General features: G+C 36.8%; 2 protein-coding genes across 2 annotated transcripts; one reads left to right on the top strand and one right to left on the bottom strand.

Moving 5' to 3' along the window:
• Positions 1–4,274: 4,274 nt before the first annotated feature.
• Positions 4,275–6,052, top strand: LOC111891570 (11S globulin seed storage protein G3). The gene is made up of 3 exons (XM_023887623.3): positions 4,275–4,593; positions 4,683–4,957; positions 5,055–6,052. The coding sequence occupies exons 1-3, from the start codon at positions 4,290–4,292 to the stop codon at positions 5,937–5,939; spliced, it is 1,464 nt and encodes a 487-aa protein (XP_023743391.1). The 5' UTR covers positions 4,275–4,289; the 3' UTR covers positions 5,940–6,052.
• A 14,893-nt stretch (positions 6,053–20,945) lies between these two features.
• On the bottom strand, positions 20,946–22,737 carry LOC111891569 (11S globulin seed storage protein G3). Its single transcript, XM_023887621.1, has 3 exons — positions 22,405–22,737; positions 22,041–22,315; positions 20,946–21,943 (listed from the first exon to the last, which is right to left on the bottom strand). The coding sequence occupies exons 1-3, from the start codon at positions 22,700–22,702 to the stop codon at positions 21,059–21,061; spliced, it is 1,458 nt and encodes a 485-aa protein (XP_023743389.1). The 5' UTR covers positions 22,703–22,737; the 3' UTR covers positions 20,946–21,058.

A 22,737-nucleotide genomic window follows, 5' to 3' on the forward strand; every position in this document is an offset into this window, starting at 1 on the left:
AAGCAACTTTTTTCATATCATCGTAGTCTTTCTTGTAGGAGGCTAGTTCTTCATGAGTGGCCTTCTCTTCGTCGATTTCATTAAGTTCCTTCTTAAGGACACACTCCTTATTCTCGGATTGAAAGGCCATCTTTATGTTGCGCATCTAGTCATTATAGTTGGTGCCATCCAATGTCACCATTGAGTAGATAGACAACAAAGAGAAGTTATGGTGGTTGGAGGAGGAGGAAGCAGAAACATCAACTAGAGTAGACATTCATAAAAAAGGTAGTTTTAGTTAGACAACAGTAATCCTAAATATAATAACCCAAAATAAAATATTAAGGTTAGGACCAACTATATAATTCACAACTTAGAAAAGGGATGTCGTAATCTAATTGTAAATTTTATAAAGGTAGGTAAATGAAGATTTACCAATTTCACCAGAAAAGAAATGAAATTAAGTGAAATCTTTAGATTCATTGAAAATATTCAAAGACATGTTTAATTTCATATTATGCTCTTCTGTTAGTGACTGACATACTGAGGATCACAAAAAAGATGTGAATAACCATGCAAATGCGCTTCGTAACCTTATTGTCATTTATCATCCCAATTGATGTGCTGGTAAACCACACACACTCCATCAACAATGATAATTTATGAGATACCCATTATAACTCTTTACTGGTCCCTATTAGTGTGTTGGTTAAGCACACATGATCTACTAACGACTTATAAAGTGTAATGTGCAATTTCATGTGTTAGCATATTAATTCATATTTTCCCTAAAGCAACTAGATATGGGAATTTAAATTAAAGGTTCTAGTACTTTTAATAGCATTATACTTTTAATGAGATTTAGTTTTTCCTATCAAACCCGTTCTGCTAACGATCCTCTATTAATCAAGGAAGCGGTGGGTGAGAGTGGACACTCATTCGACTACCATTTTATAGGCAGTTTCCTTATACCCCCCCCCCCCCCCCCCCCATCTTATAGACTAACTTCGTGATTGAGGCGTACTAGTGATTTGACCGATTGATTCTTATACATATAATATATTAACAATTAATAATATATATATATAAGGTTTATTTTAAACTTTTCAAAATACTAGGTTTATTTAATTTTTTAAACTTCGAAAATTAATAATCAATTAATCTAAATTTAAATAAACCAAAAAATCAATTCAATATTTATCTATTAATTAACAATTACTTTAATATATTAAATCAAATAAGGATTAACAAATTAAATTAATCAAATAATTTCATCCTAATCCTAACCCTTTAATTTTCAAAAATTAGGGTGTATGAGTTATCTAGTTTTATAATTATCCCTTTTATCAAATTAAACTAAAAATTATCTAAAAAAATGAAACCCTAACTACTAGCCATTTTCGAAAATCTAGGGGAGGGAGGAAGGCTAGGGTTTCAAAACCCTAACCCTAAATTTCGAAATCAAGGGGGAAGGGCTAGGGTTTCAAAAAACCTTAACCCTAGTCGAAATTCTTTGCTTTTAGGATTTAATTTCTATAAACCCTAATTAATATAATTATACTATTATAGTTATTCAATTGAAAATAAATCAAACATTTTGATACCACTGATAGAAATTAGGTAAAACAAATGAACTTTAAACCCATAAGTTCACATGCAATCTAAGGATCTATGTTTTCACTATTGAACCTATAACTGAGAACATCACATAGGAAACCCTAGAAACCCTAAGCATATTTCAAAAATCATAAAAGGATTTCGGTTTACATACCTTGTTGTTATTACAGTAAATAACAAAAATCCTTCACTTGTAGATCTCTTGGAAGCAAGCACCATAATTAACGTGCCTCTAATGGTTCATACCCAAGCTAGCAAGAAGGAAGATTATAGAGAGGAGAGAAAACAATAGAATTTCGGCTATCTCTTTAGAATAATGAGTCGTCGAAAATGCAATGCTTAGGGGTCCTTATATAGTGCAACCTGGAAACCCTGGATAACGTAAACCATATAATAATATTATCTTGAATCGATAATTATTCAGTTTTCTAATTATCCTCCAAAGATAATTCTAGAACCTTAAAACTCCTCCTAAAACCATCCAAGAGCTAGGAATGTTCTGGAGCTCCTCTTGTTCAACTATTGAACAATTACACTTTAACCCATATACTTTTAATTAATCCAATTAATCCCAAATTAATTTTGATTAGTTCTTAATTAAATATTACTATTTCTAGTTAATATATTATTGTCATAATATATTAATAAACTATTTATTTCAATTTATTAATCACATAATAAATTAATCTCCCTCTCTAAAAGTCATCATGAGGGCAACCCAAAAGGAATGTACTTCTATCAATTCAAATATATACCAATTATAGTTATAATCTTAGACACCTAATCCAACTTCATCGACGGAGTCCACGTAAAAGGAGAATATATGGGACCAATGTTTCGAGCAGTACTGGGCACGACAGATAGTAACCAAATCTTCACATCAACATTTGATGTTGGAAAAACTAAAAATAGGGAATCATGTATACGATTTTTATTGAGGCCGATGAGATTTAAATGCTCATCGATTTTATCAAAGACAATAAACAACTATCCTTACATGTAATCTAAGATTACTCATCCCCACGCACATATGTGGCACCAAAAAAATTGGCATTTTATAAAAATTAAATATAAAATAAAATCATAATTTTGATATTAATTACTTGATACATGTTGAATTGGTCTAAATCTAAACCAATGCAATGTTTTCGTCCTCATGTGGCTTGCCTAGTGAATCTATCACAAAAGTTTATGCTAATATATATATATATATATATATATATATATATATATATATATATATATATATATATATATATATATATATATATATATATATATATATATATATATATATATATATATATATTGATGTCATGTTGCAATTCAACAACTTTCACCGAATATGAAGCCAAGACCAATGGTAGTATGCAGTTTTTGAATTGCGCGATCGATAATCAAGCTGCAAAATACTCCCTGAACCACAAACCCTTTGACAAGGCAGAAAGCTCTCTTATTAAAATAAAGTCATTAGTCATGAAATAATAACTCCTCAACAACATATCGATGATGGCTTACTACCTCCATACATAATAAGTAATGGCATACTATTGGGTGTCATTCTACACCCATAGACACATCAACCCACCAACCGAAACAAGACGTCCAAAAAATTTAGGTTTGTATGTTGTAGTGACAATTGCATCATATATATTGTCATGCTGCAAAAATTTTAAAATTTGCATACTATTGCCTGAGACTAGTAATTTTTGAGTTCCATACTTGCTCTGTGAATTCCAAACTAGTTGTACATATTAAGGACTAGTCTTGTTCTTCGTATTCCATAGTGTTCTTGTTCGTGTCACTGTTTTCTATGATTTTCCATGTACTAATTGTTTCTAATACAAATATAACTCAAACCAAAAGCTTAAATATCACAAACATCTACTTCAAACAAATTAATATTTCAAAATATAAAGCACAATACATTCTGGTTCGGATAATAATCTAAAAACAAAATAATAAGATTAAAATAACGATACATACCACAAAAAAACAAAAAAAAAAAAAAACAAAACATGAGCTTTTCACTATCACCCGACATTTGTTTTGAAAATTAACATTCAAAATGTGTTCCAAACATAGGTCCAAAATGAGAATCCGTAATGATTATCTGAGATGGTACATATAAGGGGAGCATATTGCTAGGATGGTTAATAGCTCAACCATAATCAACATAAAAGAATAATAAGGTTCTATTTTTTTAAAACCAATTGGTATATAAATGATTATTAACTACCTTATATGTTAGCATCTATTTTCTTTTTCTTTGATTGTGAGATTGGGTTTGCACCCTAACACATATTTACGGATCGGATTAACCTTTGACCCTTATTAAACATGTGTCCGAAATGTGTTCCAGACTATATTGTTAGTTCTTAAGAAAATGGTTCTTTTATAAAACTATTAGAAATATGTTTACTCAATTTCTCTTAGAATGTATCTAGCTTACTTCTGAGTGATTGTTCGTCACCCTTCAGGTTATTATCATGAAGATGATGACGACCCATATACAGACACACTTGTACCTCCTGCCATGGATTGACACTGATCACTAACTTGTACACATGTACCATCTCTTACCTCCATGTGTTATATTTTCCATGCCATTCGATCTTACATGTCACGCTCTCCGTCACCTTCTTCCTCAATAAAAACCTACCTCTCGCTCTCCATTTGCCACACCTTCATCAATGGCGTTCAAAGCTTCTTTGATTCTCTCATTCCTCCTACTCTTCTCCACCTGCCTCGCCCGCCACCAGCAACAACAGCAGAAGCAGCAGCAGCTGCCTCAAAACCAGTGCCAGATTGGAAGAATCGATGCTCTTGAGCCATACGATAGGATCCAAGCCGAAGCTGGTGTCACTGAGTTCTGGAACGCCGATGAGAAGCAGTTCCAGTGTGCCGGCGTTGAGTTTCTCCGACACGTGATTCAACCTGGTGGACTTCTCTTGCCATCCTACGTCAACGCCCCTCTCTTGTCCTTCATCGAAAAAGGTGTTTTATTTTTCCTTTCCATACTTTGAATTAATTCAAGAATATATAGGAATTCATGGGTTGTTGACTTGTACATCTGATCTCTACAGGAAGGGGTGTTCACGGGGTTATATTGCCGGGATGTCCAGAAACCTATGAATATTCTCAGGAACAACAGTTTTCCGGTCAAAGCGAACGCAGAGGACAGAAGTTTCAAGGGTTACAAGATCGCCACCAGAAAGTACGGAACTTGAACCAGGGAGATGTTGTTGCCATTCCCGCCGGAACAGCTCACTGGATTTATAACGACGGCGAGACAGAACTTGTTGCTGTAGTCTTCTTCGACACTCAGAACAGCGCTAACCAGCTTGATCAAAACCACAGGGTACATAAATTACGTTACATCAAAACTATTAATTAATTACCAAACTTAGAACTAACTAAAAGATTCGATCGAGCTTATATATAATTAAATGTTTCAGAGATTCTTCCTCGCCGGGAACCCTCAAGGTCAAAGCGAACAGCAACAAGGTCAGAGGCAACCACGCAGACAACAAGGTCAGACACAGCAGGAGCAGCCCTACCGCAATGCTGGCAATATCTTCAACGGTTTCGATGTGGAGTTCTTAGCAGAAGCATTCAACGTCGACAGGGAGACTGCTGAGAAGCTTCAAGGACAAAGAGACCAAAGAGGTCACATCGTTAACGTCGAACAAGATCTTCAAATCATCAGGCCACCGCAGACCAGAGAACAGCAAGAACGAGAACAACAGGGCGGACGTCAAGGTGGACGGAGCAACGGTTTTGAAGAAACCATTTGCAGCTTGAAGCTAAGCGAGAACATCGATAACCCCACCCACGCCGACTTCGTAAACCCACAAGCCGGCAGGATTACAAACCTCAACAGCTTCAAATTCCCCGTTCTCCGACAACTCCAACTCAGCGCGGAGAGAGGCGAACTCCACCCTAATGCAATTCAGGCACCACACTGGACATTAAACGCCCACAGTCTTGTGTACATCACCGACGGATCCTTGAGGATACAGATCGTGAACAACGCAGGGGAGTCAGTTTTCGACGATGAGCTCAGGGAAGGACAGGTGGTGGTGATCCCACAAAACTTTGCAGTGATCAAGAGAGCCGGTGAACAAGGATCGAGGTGGATTTCTTTCAAGACTAACGACAACGCTATGATAGCTAATCTTGCTGGTCGTGTATCGGCCATCAGGAGCATGCCGGTGGATGTGGTGGCGAATGCGTATCAGTTGTCAAGAAACGACGCTCAGAAGCTGAAGTTCAGCCAGCAGGAGTCGCTTTTGCTTAGCCCCAGCTCTTATTCTAGGAGCCAGGGGAGGGCTTCGGCTTAAGTGAAAGTCTCTGCACTGAGTTTAGGGTTTCAAGAATTAATAAAGGAGATGTAACAAGAGTTGTATAATAGTGCAAGAGTAATAAGACCTTAAAACCTTTCAAATTTTGCTTATCTTTGCATGCTCTTAATTTTAATGGCAACTCGCAAATTGCATCTATTTTCATATTTCAAAATGCAATTTTTTTATTTGATTATAAATTACTAGTATAAATCATAAACTGCTAATTAATTCAATAGTATGCTCTGCTCAAAGTAAATCAAAACACTTGATTTAAGGTGATTATAAATTGCATCTATTTTCATATTTTTTTAAAGTGTATTAATTTTGTATGCCTTTTTTTTAACGGTTGGTCACCTCAAACTAGGATTCGAAAACATTTCATACTAAATGTGGAATATGTAAGAAGCAACCCTTTTCTTTCTTTAACTGCAAACAAGAAAACAGAGGAAGAAGAGAAACTGCTCTTGAGCTTCAAAAACAAAAAACAACTAGAAAACGTTAAATTGTATCTCCTACTTATACTGAAAAACTGAAACTACCCAATGAAATTTATCTAGACTAAAATATAGGAACAAAATTCATCTAGACTAAAATATAGGACGAAGCAGGTAATCATATGACTAGTGAAAGTGAAAAGTTTCATGAACTTGACCGGTCTATCCAGGGTCACATGACGTTTGGGGATGGATTGAAGGTTTGCATAGAATGTAAGGGATGGAGTGGAAAAGGTGATGTGTCATCTACGTTTGGGGATGGATTGAAGGTTTCCAGATTGTTACCGATGCAACATCATGCAAAAACATAGTCGTACATAGCCAAATATAAGATAGACAGTTGAATGCATGTTCCATCTCGAAAGCAATAAATCAATTAAATGAGAAACATGCCATAAAGCTGGACCAAGTGTTCTCATGCTATCTTACTTTGTCCATATATACCCTTCTCAATCATATTTGATTAACCGCCAATATTACACACTCCCTAGGAAGACACACAACACGCTTGTAACGTCCCAAAATACTGATAACCATTTTCATTTTTAAAATCATCAAATCCATACATCTTGTGTTTCAAAACCAATCATAGTGCAAATGTATCAAAATCATCAGAGTAAAATTGTAACATTCGAGATTATTGGTATGTCCTTTTGAACGCTTAACGCAAATTTCTCTTATTTTATTCCCTAGCTCAGTACGTGGGACGTACTCTATGAGTACGCTGAGCGTATTGGCTCGTTGGTTGGATCGTGGATGCACCCACGTACGTTGGGCGTACGTGGGAGTATGAGGGCGTACGCAATGCAAGGGAAACCCCTAATTTTTAGGTTTTGTGCCCTATTTAAACAACTTATGACACCCTTGGACCTTCTTATGAACAGCCCCTGTCTCTCTATACCCTAAGATCAAAACCCTAATTGCCATTTGTGAGTTTTGATCTTGAAAGTGAGTTTTAGTGGTGTTTTTGGTGAAGTGAAGGAATAAGAACACTTGGAGGTTGCTTAGGAGTAGCTTGAGCTTGTAGATCCAGAGTCATCTGATGGGTTTTGGTCATAAGACATCCTATGTGCTCATACAAACCATAATGCTTGGATCTAGGTTTCTCTATTGTACATGCAAGTAATCCAAGACTATAAACCCTAATTCTAGCATTCAAATAATCATATTAACATGAGAATAGGTTTATAATGTTACCTTGATTGTTATGTAGCAATAACAATCCCAAATCTCCTTGTATTGACTTTGGAAGGCTTAGAGTCACAAGTGTCACTCCTCTAATGGTTCACAAACACCATAAGCAAGAGGATGAAGAGGAGAGAGGATGGAGGCTACCAAAACTCGTGTGAAACCCTAGAAAGAAGCTTAGCCACGTTTTTGGTCCTTAAGGGATCTATATATAGTGAGGTAATTAGGGTTATCTAACAAGGAAACCCTAATTTGGATGCTTAAGCGCTAAGCAACCCATGGAGCCCTTTTCTCAAGGCCTTGGACAATTTCATATGGGCTTCCCCCATAGAATTCGTCCACCTTATAATATAAGGCAATCCATGGACCAAATTGCAATTATCTTATAATTACAATTATGGTCCCTTAAGTTTAATTAATCTCTTTTAGTCACAAAACTAATTACCAATTAATTATTGACTAATATTAATTAAACAATATGATTTCTCCTTTAATATATTATTCCCATAATATATTAATAAATCATATTTAATCCTTTCTCTCCATAATTCATCCTATCAAGTTGCTTTGGTGAAGGCAACCCAAAAGGACCATGCACCATCGGGTCAAGTACATACAAAAATAGTTATGGACTTAGACACTAATCCAACAGTCTCCCACTTGGATAAGTCTAATAACTATTATGCGTATGACTTCAGATCCTGATCTGCAATTATAGCTTTCCAAAGCCGCTGTCAACTCTGATCCTATCAGATACGCGTGTCCTTACATAAGGGATCATATATTCCTCCATTCTAGATATCATATGAGATATGATTTCAAATCATTCTCTTTGTACTATATCTCGATTCCCGATTTATGACGACTGACTAATTGAACAAATCAAATTAGCCCTATCCCGACCGAGCATTTACGTTTGTCATCACTAAATCATCGAGGGGCCCAAAGATATCGCTTTTATCCTACTTTGGATAAAAGGAACGGATAAACTTTGATACAATGCTTGCTTGCACTCACTCACCGAATCACACACAATAATATGTTTTATAACACCAAGTTACTAGTGCGTTTACATATTATCAATGTGCAACCGATTTGTAAGATACAACTCACACATCTCGGTTTCAAGAATATAAGATGTTATCGTCTCACCAATCACTCGTGATACAATTCATGGAGTGATCCAAGTGAGCGTGGGTTTAATCCAATGCTCAAATCATATTCATAAGCACTCATGAACGTTGCAGCAAACATTTGCTATGTCTAATGCTCTTTAGACAATCCACACACCAATTCACGACAGTCTTCATTCATACCTACTTCCAACATATGAATGACTGTGACCCGTTCGAATAATTTAACTGTTCTTAACCAATTAAATTATTCAGGAAGTCAAAACATGCAAATGTGAAACACAAGAATAATACTAATCCCATATGGCCTCAAACCTTTGAGTATAAAAAAAACACCTTTTATTTATCACCATATCGATTACTCATTATTTATCGTTTCGGGTAATCAACTTCTTACTTGAATCATTACACTTGTCCCATGCTCCTAGCATGCACACAATGTTTACCTATGGTTCTTACTTTGTGAAATAGATCAACTTGAACACATTTCCAATCATTCTCATTTCACTACTCCAAATCCTTTTCATAAGTGAAAGAATATCAAATTCTTGCAACTTATTGAATATGCTAGATTCTAACATTTTATGCAATGATCCTTTCGTAATGTCACTGCACCAAAGTCACAAAGACTATTGCCAATGATATTACAAAGTCCTCTATCAGAGATTGTTTCAAGACAATTCCTTAGATATGATGTCTCTTATTCAAAGTACATTCCTTTGAACATCTTTTTGTATAAAAGTTTCTAATCTAGACATAGATTTTCAATATTCAATTCCCAATATGGACACGCTTCCATATTTTTCATATGACAACTCATTCTTAATAGAATCTTATCTATTCATAATAATGTCGATATGGTCCATCTAATATGGAATCATTTCCATAATTTCCATATGACAACTAATTCTTAATAGAATCTTTTCTATTCATAATAATGTCGATATGGTTCATCCAATACCATGCTTCCAACTACTCACAAGCAACCAATCCTCGTCGTCCTTTGATAGTTGTTTAATTATTTTAGTCAAAACCGATTCTAGTCCTTTTTCCCTCTAAATGCGCTAGACATTTGGAAAATTTTAGAATGGTCAAATATTGTAGCATTTGCAATCGATGCTATACCCAAAGCGTATGGGACACGATGCATACTGTCTTACATAATGATTTGATACTTTATCAATCTTCTGCCATAATATTTTATTTGCTATGTTCTCAAAATTCGAATTGTGAAGAGGAATGCCGTAATCATAATCGAAATTTTAAGAACACACTATGTACCTTTGACTAAATTTATTAACATTCCGCAACCTAAGCCTTTAGATTTGAAATGAAGCATAATATTCTCTCCCTTAATTATAGCAAAACAACTTTATAACCCTTACTACTTTGCAAGGTATAACTCTTGTTTTCTATAATTAATATTGCCAACTTGCAATACGTGTCTTAATAATCATACAATCATAACATTTATGCTCCCACTATCATCATGATTATTATAAAAACATAACACTTATGCTCCCACTAGCTTTGACATGTATTCATAAACATCTTAACTTTCAGAAAAACAATACTTATTGAATTTCTTAAGTTCATGTTTCTAATACTTAGTTCTTTGATAATCTTTTATCAAGGCTTCTTATACACTTTTGCCTTAGATAGTTCATATGTGTGTCTAAACAATTAAGACTAATTGCCAAACCTCACAATTCAAATTATGGAAAGGGATACCGTAACCATAATCGAATTTGAGAATGCAATTTTACAATCACTATCTTCTTAAAATCTTTCTTAGTGAAAGCATTTCCTCACAATCATTTTCATGAAGGAGAAAATCTTATGACACTTAGATTTAAACGGTGTATGTGTTCCTATCCATGTGAATTTGTTAAAACCAAAGTTTACGACAAATTCAAACTCATATGGACCGAACTTTCTTAATCTTGATTTCTTGCCTTATGGTAGCACAGCTGCCCACCATGTCTTCCAAGTAGTTAAGTAGCGCACCCTTTCCTATCAATGTACCTTTCATTGATTAAGGTGCCTTGCCTTTTATGCGTTCAAAATGAGAACTCATAGAACTCACATGCATAATTAACTCAATTGGAATAGCACAGAACCAAAATAATGTCAACACGATAGGTCGTAAACCTCAACTCGTGTGCTAGTGATGATCGATAAGGTTTATTTGATTTGTTCTTGAAACCTTTCAAGACCATTAACACTCCCACTGACTCCTTGACATATAAGATTCTCTTGTCAATAACCATTTCTTGACAAACAAATATTCAAGAGTTAGTGTAGCTTTTATCAAAACACTTCATAAATTGGTCCTAGTTTGTCTTTGTCTTATCCAAGACATCACAACTTTCCACATTTGATGAATGTTATAAACCTTCTTAATACTTTTCCGCTCAATGTCACAATCTTAACTCTAAGACTTGTTTTGGAATGAAGTATAATTGACTTCTTGATTTAACAATTTTTCAATTCTTGATTCCTCTTCTTAGACATACAATTGTACTAAGACTCACTTAGAGGATCCATTGAGACATGGTTCTTAATCATTAAGACCTATCATAAAGCATAAAAGGTACTCTCCCTTATTCTTAAAATGGAGAAACTTTTATCTTTCTGCCTACTTGATTCTTCTTATTTGTTCTGCTATTGATTTAAACATTTTCAATCAATTCAGAATTACACTTAATCTTATAAGTATAACCATATTTACTAAACCTTTAGTAAATCATGACGAATATCTTTTTTACTCTTATGGTGGACTTGATCAATACGCAACTTTGTGTACTTGATCTCCTAGTCCTTCACTTGACACTTTGTCAATGAATTAGTCTAATTTCCAAATATAAAATTTCTCATTCGTCGTGCAACCAAGTTGCATGATTCCAAGTTTCTGTCCAATTTAAACTTGGGCGATGAGAAACTCTCCTTATTTGGTAAATTTTCGATATTTCCATAACTAAGAATCAAATCCATTATTGCTAATAATAGAAACATCCAAACATCAATTTTTTATATATGCCATTGCAAGGATAAATATAAAATCAAAATTTATTTTATTGTGGAAAAAAAATTTGTCCTTACAATGCAATTCATTGAAAAACTATGTTAATACATATTTCTAATTATAACTCTAAGTAGTAGCTCAAAATCTAATCTTCAAGTAATGCGATCGAAATCCATTTCTTCACGGTTAGATTCTGCTCACTTCTTCCCTTAAGCCTCCTCTCTTTTCTTTGATTCTACAAACATCAATTGTAATCTTATCACATTATGTATTAAGAATCTAGAATAGGAGCTTAAAAGAGTTAGTCAATGGATTTTACCTAAAGCAGAGCCATACGTTTTGACTCTCCCATCTCTTAGATCTCTTAGGTAAATAGGGCAACTTCGTCTCCAATGCCCCTTCTCTTGGCAATAAAAGCAAATTGACTCTTTTGGAACAGGACATGGAACTACTTCAGACACTGCCTTACTCTTATGATCAAACTTTTTGATCATAGCAAGTCTTTCGTTGCCATTGTCTATATCCATAGAGGTCTTGAAGGCAGATTCACCAATCAACTTTGCTTTTTCTATTGCGCCAAACCATTGCTGATTTCGCAGCAATAAGCATATAGGTGAGATCTATAAGGGTCACGTCACGGTTCATCGTATAGTACTCTCTTACGAACTCACCATACGAGTTAGGAAGTGACTGAAGAACCCAATCAACAGCCATCTCCTCACAGACAACGGATCCCAACATTCTTAACCTATCAATGTGTGACTTCATCCCTAGGACGTGTGCACACACCGACTTTCATTCTTTATGTTTACTTGCCAAAAGGGATTGAGTGAGCTTGAACTTTTCAAGCCTTCGAACTTGTGGCTTAGGGAGAATAATTTGAGGAGGAGGAGGAAGTGAAGCATGATCTCTTGTTCCTCGATCGAATCGTGGAATATCATCTTCATGTGGAAGGCTTGTTCCATGGGATTTGGGAAAACCATAGTTGTCAAACTTTGACATCTACAAAACGGGAGAAAAACAAATTCAAGTTAGTTGATAGATTGAGTCCTTAGTAAACCACCCAAATGAAATACTAAGGCTAGGACCCAACACAATATTCTACAACTCGGGAGAGGGATGTCGTAACCCATATTGCAGAACATTTGAAGGTAAGTGAATAACGATTCACTAATTTCCACCATGAAAAACGAAAAAGAAATTTAAGTTTTAAATCTATGAAAACTCCTAGATCCTTTGAGATTCATTGAACTTTCAATGGCATGTTTAAATCTCGATATGCCCCTCTAGTTTGTGACTGGGATGTCGAGGATCACAAAGCGGGTGTGAATAACCATGCAAACTTACATGGTGCCCTCACATGTTACAGTCACCTATTCGATGTGCCGGTAAACCACACACGCTCCACCGAACTACGACAAACATTGAGTCACCCTTTGCTACCTTTGCTTAGAACCATTTAGTGTGCCGGTTAACCATACACGCTCCACTAATGTCTTCGCAAGGGCACAAAGTGTAATTTCATGGAATTGCATCAATTCACTTTTGCCTAAGTAACTAAGATTGGGAATTTTATGAAAACATTTAGTTACTTTTATACTTCATTATACTTATAATGGAAGGTTTCGTCCTATCCTACCCGTTCGGCTAACGACCCTCCACTAGTCAAGAGTGCGGTGGGTAAGAGTGGATACCCATTCAATCGCCATTTTATAGGCAATTTCCTTAAACACCCCTTATAGACCAGCTTCGTGAATGAGGCCTACTAACGGTAAGACTGACTTTTACTCATACATATATATAATGTTAGACTTTTAATGTTATATATATAGTATAGGGTGTATTTTACACTTTTAAAATACTAGGTGGTCTAATTTAACAATTATACTTTTAATTCAATTAAATTGTTAACCTAAACTTTTATGGATTTATTAAACCTCTTTTAATTATACACCTTAATTAATTAATAAAACCATAAGGGTGTGATTTGAACTTTTTCAAAACAATACTAGAGTCTTAGAATTTAACATTTCTAATTAAACTTTTAATCCACTTTTAAATTCCAAAACTTGAGGGAAAGTTTTGAAACATTTCAAAACATTAGTGTTTAGAATTTAAATATACATGAAATTAAACTATTAATCGAAAATATTAAATTCCAAAACTTGAGGGCAAGTTTTGAATCCTTTTTCAAAACATTAGGGTTTTAACTATTTAAATTTCAAAAAAACAAAACTTTTGGGTTCAAATTTAAACTATAAAACCTAAAGGGGAAAATATGAAACATTTCATAACATAAGGATCAAATAACAAATAATGTAAATTAACAATTAATCACATAATTATCCATATTTGATTTATTTAATGATTTCTTGCAAAACAATTTATCAATTTAGTCAGAATAATTAATCAATTATCACATAAGGAAACAATTATCTTATTAATTGATAAATATCTTCAATTAGATCAAGAATATAGTCAAATATATCATAAAATCGGATTTATATTGATCTAATATGATAAGGTAACTATCCCAAAGCAAAAACAGCAAGAAATCCCGAGATATGCTCCATCTGACGAGTTAACTCGTCGAGTCAAGCTTGGACTCATCGAGTCTGCATGGACTCGGCGAGTTCAGCTATGGACTCGGCGAGTCCAGCCTCCAGAACATCAAAAATCGAATTTTTTGAACATGTAATGCAACAATACAATTGAAACCAGTCTAGGCTCTGATACCACTGATGAGTTTTGGTCATAAGACATCCTATGTGCTCATACAAACCCTAATGCTTGGATCTAGGTTTCTCTATTGTAGATGCAAGTAATCCAAGACTATAAACCCTAATTCTAGCATTCAAATAATCATATTAACATGAGAATAGGTTTATAATGTTACCTTGATTGTTATGTAGCAATAACAATCCCAAATCTCCTTGTATTGACTTTGGAAGGCTTAGAGTCACAAGTGTCACTCCTTTAATGGTTCACAAACACCATAAGCAAGAGGATGAAGAGGAGAGAGAATGGAGGCTACCAACACTCATGTGAAACCCTAGCAAGAAGCTTAGCCACATTTTTGGTCCTTAAGGGATCTATATATAATGAGGCAATTAGGGTTATCTAACAAGGAAACCCTAATTTGGATGCTTAAGCCCTAAGCAACCCATGGATCCCTTTTCTCAAGGCCTTGGACGATTTCATATGGGCTTCCCCCATAGAATTCGTCCACCTTATAATATAAGGCAATCCATGGCCCAAATTGCAATTATCTTATAATTACAATTCCAGTCCCTTAAGTTTAATTAATCTCTTTTAGTCACAAAACTAATTACCAATTAATTATTGACTAATATTAATTAAACAATATGATTTCTCCTTTAATATATTATTCCCATAATATATTAATAAATCATATTTAATCCTTTCTCTCCATAATTCATCCTATCAAGTTGCTTTGGTGAAGGCAACCCAAAAGGACCATGCACCATCGGGTCAAGTACATACCAAAAATAGTTATGGACTTAGACACTAATCCAACATCATCTTCATCTTTGCATGATATTTGAGGTAAAAGTTCTCAACTTGATGGTTCCTTATGCTAGATCCAACTTAGGATATTATTTGTTCAATTTTGGGTCCTTTAAGCCATATTTGAGATTATGATCCACTCCTGAAGCCATGGATGTTAGATCTTAGCACCTTTATGGTCCCTTGTCCATAAGAATGTAACGTTAGCGAGTTATATTGGTCCATGCATGTGTTAGGATCTGTAATATGGTTCTTTTTTAGTTTTGGTGCCCATTAAGTCATGCATGGGATTAAAGTTGCCAACTTTACGTGTTAAGTCACCATTTAGGATCAGATCTAATAGTTTAGCTTAATGGCCTAACCGCTTAAGTTCTTAATGGGTTGGGTTGGTCGTCTGTAGAGTAAGCGGGGTGCACCCAGCTCGTACGCACTACGCGTACTGGCCTTGGAAGGTGTACGCTGAACGTAAGTCTGAGTACGCCAAGCTTACTTAGCAGTTTGACTTTCAATTGACTTTCATAGGTTTGGGCCATATTTTGGACTTTTAGGGTTTGGACCTTGTTGGGCCATTAGACTTCTAACTTTGGGACATTTCTAAGCTATGGTCTTTCCTCGATTTAGGCCATAATGGGTTTTAGACCTATTTAGGAAGTTGGTCCATATTGGGCTTTGGGATACCATGTAGGAATTTTGGCTTTTTGAGCAAATGGGTTGGGCCTTGGTTTTGGGCCAAGTAAGAAAAAGGTAAAATGGTCTTTTACCCTCGATGTTGGACAGGTAATTTAGATTTTTGAATATGGGTTGAGATCTAATTATTTGAGAGATTCAACAACTTGAGGTGAGTTTCCTCACTGTGTTTGGCGGGTCAAATGCACCAATGTCGGCCCATGGTTTATTATGTTTAGGATGCTAGTTGTCTGCGTGACTCTACATGTATGATATCTATTATGTATACCAAGGGGGACCCGATGTCGGGTGGGTCCTGATGATTATGTTGTATGCTAGTTATATTTGTGATTATTTGTGTTTATGTGTTTATATGTATACCGGGTGGGGCCCATTATTTACCGATAGATCTGTTCTGAGCATAATGCCGGTCTCTGCCTACCTCTGACTAATTTCCAGGAGGAACTCCTCCGTTGCAACGGATGTATCTGTTGGATTAGTGTCTAAGGCTGTAACTATATTTGGTAAGTACTTGACCCGGTTGTGCATGGTCCTTTTGGGTTGCCTTCGCCATAACAACTTGACAGGATGATTTGTTAAGAGAGAAGAAATATTATTGTTAATATATTATGAGAATAATATATTAAAGACATAATTATATTATTTGATTAATATAAGCCATATATTAATTAAGAATTAATTTTGTGACTTAAAGAGGTTAATTGAATAAAGGGGCATAAACTGTCAAATGTGTGATAGTTGTGTTTTGGGCTATGTATCCTTATGGGTGATGGAGTGGACGAAATTTAGGGTTAGGGAACCTTAAATTCGTCCAAGCCTAGTATCTAGGAGGATCTTGGATTGCTTAGGGCCTAAGTTATTCAATTAGGGTTAAAGGTGAAACCCTAGTATCCCATAGTATAAATACACCCCTAGGGTGAGGGAAATCGGCACTCATGCAAGGTAAGGAACCCTAGAGCCGATTTATCACCCTGTCCCCTCTCTCTCAATATCATCCTCTTGCTAGTTGGTGTTTGTAATCCATTAGAGGAGTGACAATTGTGACTCTAAGCTCTAAGGAGAAGAAGAATCAAGCAAGTAATCTAAGGTATGGTTCTAGATCCAATTACATATGATTTGATTCAATTGTTTACATTAGATCTAGTATTGTAAGTCTTGGATTCAGTGCATGTTCAATTAGAGAAACCTAGATCCAAGCATTAGGGTTTGCATGTGCCCATAGAAAGTTCTTATGGCTCAAACCCATCAATGGTATCAGAGTCTTGATTGATTTCTATTGAATTGATGCATTGGTTAATTGCTTGTTGTTTGCAAAATTCGATTTTTTTGTCTTCTGCCTGAGGAACTCGGCGAGTTCCACTATGGACTCAGCGAGTTCCACTGTGGACTCGGCGAGTTCCACTGTGGACTCGGCGAGTTCCACTGTGGACTCGGCGAGTTCCACTGTGGACTCGGCGAGTCCGTAGTGGGTACTCGGCGAGTTGAATAATTACCAATTAATTGAATAATAATTTCCTTATGTGATAATAATTGATTATTTGAATTGAATTGGTGAATTGTTTTGCAAGTAATAATGAATTAGATCAAATTGAGATAATCTAATTGTTGATTTACATTATTTGCTATTTGATCCCTATGTTCTGAAAACTTTAAAACTTCTCCTCAAGTTTTGAAATTTAAGTTTTGTGATTAAAAATTTAATTTGAATAATTTAAATTTCAAACCCTAGAATTTTACAAGTTCAAAATTCAACCCTATACTATTATATGATTACAAGCTTAATATATATATATATATATATATATATATATATATATATATATATATGTATGAGTTAAAATATGATAGTCTTACCGTTAGTAGGCCTCATTCACGAAACTAGTTTATAAGGTGGGTATAAGGTTGCTGCCTATAAAATGGCGCTTAATGGGTGTACACTCACACATACCGCTTGCTTGACTGGTGGATGGTCGTTAGCCGAACGGGTAGGATAGGGCAAACCTCTTCTCATTAATAAGTATAATGAATCTATAAAGTAACTAAACTATTTTATAAAATTCTTAATCTTAGTTACTTTAGGAAAAGTGAATTGATGCAATCCCATGAAATTACACTTTGCACCCTTGTTTAGATGTTAGTGGAGCGTGTGTTGTTAACCGGCACACTAATTGGGTCCAAGCAAAGGTGGCAAAGGGTGATTCATTGTTTATCATAGTTTGGTGGAGCGCGTGTGGTTACCGGCACATCGAATAGGTGATTGTAACAATGAAGGCACCATGTAGATTTGCATGGTTATTCACACCCGCTTTGTGATCATCGGTATCCCAGTCACAAACTAGAGGGGCATATCGAGATTTAAACATGCCATTGAAAAGTTCAATGAATCTAAAAAAAATCTAGGAATTCTCAATACATTTAAAACTTAAATATGATGTTTTCAATTGTGAAGAATTAGTGAATCGTCATTCACTTACCTCCAAATTGTTTGCATGTTGGATCACGGCATCCCTTTTCTAATATGTAAATAATGTTGTTGGGTCCTAGCCCTAAATTTTCATGTTGGGTGTTAATTAGGGACTTAATTCTAATCAACTTTGTCCTTTCTATTTGTAGATGTCTAATGTTAACAACGCTGTTGCTAGCTCATTCACGCTAATGAGCCTTTGTCAAAAGGTGACTTTCGATGGATCGAACTTTAGCGAATGGATAAGATACATTCGCACGATCGCGCGATACGAGGACAAGGAGTATGTTCTCGATGAGAAGCTCGAGAAGATCAATCCAGAAACTGCCACTCCCGAAGAAATGGCTGTGTTTGAAACATATGAGCGTGATGCAACGAAAGTCCATTGCATCATGATAGCCACTATGAACTCCGAATTCCAAAAGTCCTATGAGGACATGTATCCTTATGAGATGCATCTTGACTTGATGGAGCGATACCACCAAAGCGCGAGGCAAGAGCGCTATGAGATCATAACCAATATGATCACTGCTAAAATGGGAAGTGGAGAATCTCTCACTGTGCACTTGCAAAAGATGCAAAGGTATGTCGATCGTCTTCGCAAGTTGAATGTCAACTTTGGGGAAGATTTGGCTATCGACATTGTTCTTCACTCCTTTCCCTCATGCTACAACCAATTTAGGATGACTTACCACATGAACAAGGAAGAGGTCACCCTAAGCAAACTCCAAGGGCTCCTAAGGACTGCTGAGAGCAATCTTAAGGACAATTCTGTTGCACCATCTCCCAATCCGTCTGCTGCTCCTGTTTTGGCAATTGGGCAGGGAAGGGGCAAGAAGAGGAAGGCTTCTTCAAAGAACCACCGCAAGGGAAAGTCCCAAGATGGTTCCTCTTCTAGTGGGACCAAGGTTGATCTTGCTAAGCCCAACCCTAACCCAAAGGAGGCAGAGTGCCATCATTGCCACAAAATAGGGCATTAGAAGAGAAGCTGCCCGGAATATCTGCAAGCCATCAAGGATGGAAAGATCAAGCCATCTTTTGCAGGTATATACACAATTAAATCTAGTAATTCATCCCATACTATTTCGTGGGTTCTTGACACAGGATGTGGTTACCACATTTGTTCTGATTTGCAAGGACTAGGAAGAAGTAGAGATGTGGAGCTCGGAAGAATAAATCTAATCATGGGGAGCAGAAGATCGCCACCTGTTACCAAGATTGGAGTGTATTCTTTAGTGCTTAGTAATGGATTGAATTTAGATTTAAATAATTATTGCTACTCGCCAGATATGGCAAGAAACATCATTTCTTTTCATGATTTGTTTAAACAAGGATTTAGATATTCATTTAATAATATGAATGGTTCTATTTATGCTTTTCTAAATGGTGTTTTGTACTTTGCAGCAATGCCTTGTAATGGAATTTATGAAACTGTTATGGTTGTAGATAACCTAGGAAATGATGTGTTGTGTATGGATTCTTCCATTAGTATGGATAGAGCATCCTTGTGGCATTGTCGTCTTGGACATGTCAACAAGAAGCGTATAGCCCAACTCAAAAGAATGGAGTGTTGCAGTTATTCGACCTTAGGGAAGATGACACGTGCGAATCTTGTTTACTTGGAAAGATGACCAAGTCACCCTTCACTGGCACTTGTAAAAGGGGTGAGGGTTTATTGGATCTCATACATACCAATGTATGTGGACCCTTTAGATCTACCACAAAAGATGGGAACCGCTTCTATGTGACTTTTACCGATGATTATAGTAGATATGGCTATATCTACTTAATCAAGCACAAGTCAAAAACGTTTGAAAGGTTCAAAGAATTCAAACATGAAGTGGAAAATCAATTGGGCAGGGAAATCAAGATGCTTCGATCCGATCGAGGAGGAGAGTACCTAAGTCTTGAATTCCATGACTATCTCAAGGAATGCGAAATAGTTTCGCAATTGACGCCACCTAGGACACCGCAGTTGAATGGTATGGAAGAAAGGTGTAATCGAACCTTGTTGGACATGGTTCGTTCTATGATGAGTCGTGCTTCACTACCTAACTCATTCTGGGGATATGCCTTAGAGACTACCGCCCATATCCTTAACCGAGTCCCTACAAAGAAGGTAGCCAAAACACCTCACGAGATGTGGACAGGGAAAACTCCCTCGTTGGCACATATCAAAGTTTGGGGTTGTAAAGTTTTCGTAAGACGAGAGACTCACGACAAGCTCGAACCTCGTAGTGAGCGATTATTTTCATCGGCTACCTACAGAAATCCTTTGGATATCTCTTCTATAGACCGAGTGACAATGTTGTCTTCGTTGCGAGGAGAGGGGTTTTGATTTACTTTGAGTAGACCATACTATTGAATTAATTAGCAGTTTATGATTTATACTAGTAATTTATAATTAAATAAAAAAATTGCATTTTGAAATATGAAAATAGATGCAATTTGCGAGTTGCCATTAAAATTAAGAGCATGCAAAGATAAGCAAAATTTGAAAGGTTTTAAGGTCTTATTACTCTTGCACTATTATACAACTCTTGTTACATCTCCTTTATTAATTCTTGAAACCCTAAACTCAGTGCAGAGACTTTCACTTAAGCCGAAGCCCTCCCCTGGCTCCTAGAATAAGAGCTGGGGCTAAGCAAAAGCGACTCCTGCTGGCTGAACTTCAGCTTCTGAGCGTCGTTTCTTGACAACTGATACGCATTCGCCACCACATCCACCGGCATGCTCCTGATGGCCGATACACGACCAGCAAGATTAGCTATCATAGCGTTGTCGTTAGTCTTGAAAGAAATCCACCTCGATCCTTGTTCACCGGCTCTCTTGATCACTGCAAAGTTTTGTGGGATCACCACCACCTGTCCTTCCCTGAGCTCATCGTCGAAAACTGACTCCCCTGCGTTGTTCACGATCTGTATCCTCAAGGATCCGTCGGTGATGTACACAAGACTGTGGGCGTTTAATGTCCAGTGTGGTGCCTGAATTGCATTAGGGTGGAGTTCGCCTCTCTCCGCGCTGAGTTGGAGTTGTCGGAGAACGGGGAATTTGAAGCTGTTGAGGTTTGTAATCCTGCCGGCTTGTGGGTTTACGAAGTCGGCGTGGGTGGGGTTATCGATGTTCTCGCTTAGCTTCAAGCTGCAAATGGTTTCTTCAAAACCGTTGCTCCGTCCACCTTGACGTCCGCCCTGTTGTTCTCGTTCTTGCTGTTCTCTGGTCTGCGGTGGCCTGATGATTTGAAGATCTTGTTCGACGTTAACGATGTGACCTCTTTGGTCTCTTTGTCCTTGAAGCTTCTCAGCAGTCTCCCTGTCGACGTTGAATGCTTCTGCTAAGAACTCCACATCGAAACCGTTGAAGATATTGCCAGCATTGCGGTAGGGCTGCTCCTGCTGTGTCTGACCTTGTTGTCTGCGTGGTTGCCTCTGACCTTGTTGCTGTTCGCTTTGACCTTGAGGGTTCCCGGCGAGGAAGAATCTCTGAAACATTTAATTATATATAAGCTCGATCGAATCTTTTAGTTAGTTCTAAGTTTGGTAATTAATTAATAGTTTTGATGTAACGTAATTTATGTACCCTGTGGTTTTGATCAAGCTGGTTAGCGCTGTTCTGAGTGTCGAAGAAGACTACAGCAACAAGTTCTGTCTCGCCGTCGTTATAAATCCAGTGAGCTGTTCCGGCGGGAATGGCAACAACATCTCCCTGGTTCAAGTTCCGTACTTTCTGGTGGCGATCTTGTAACCCTTGAAACTTCTGTCCTCTGCGTTCGCTTTGACCGGAAAACTGTTGTTCCTGAGAATATTCATAGGTTTCTGGACATCCCGGCAATATAACCCCGTGAACACCCCTTCCTGTAGAGATCAGATGTACAAGTCAACAACCCATGAATTCCTATATATTCTTGAATTAATTCAAAGTATGGAAAGGAAAAATAAAACACCTTTTTCGATGAAGGACAAGAGAGGGGCGTTGACGTAGGATGGCAAGAGAAGTCCACCAGGTTGAATCACGTGTCGGAGAAACTCAACGCCGGCACACTGGAACTGCTTCTCATCGGCGTTCCAGAACTCAGTGACACCAGCTTCGGCTTGGATCCTATCGTATGGCTCAAGAGCATCGATTCTTCCAATCTGGCACTGGTTTTGCGGCAGCTGCTGCTGCTGTTGTTGCTGGTGGTGGGCGAGGCAGGTGGAGAAGAGTAGGAGGAACGAGAGAAGCAAAGAAGCTTTGGACGCCATAGATGAAGGTGTGGCGAATGGATGGTGTGTGGCGA

This window comes from Lactuca sativa, chromosome 5, assembly GCF_002870075.4.
Source record: "Lactuca sativa cultivar Salinas chromosome 5, Lsat_Salinas_v11, whole genome shotgun sequence".
NCBI classification, from domain to species: domain Eukaryota; kingdom Viridiplantae; phylum Streptophyta; class Magnoliopsida; order Asterales; family Asteraceae; genus Lactuca; species Lactuca sativa.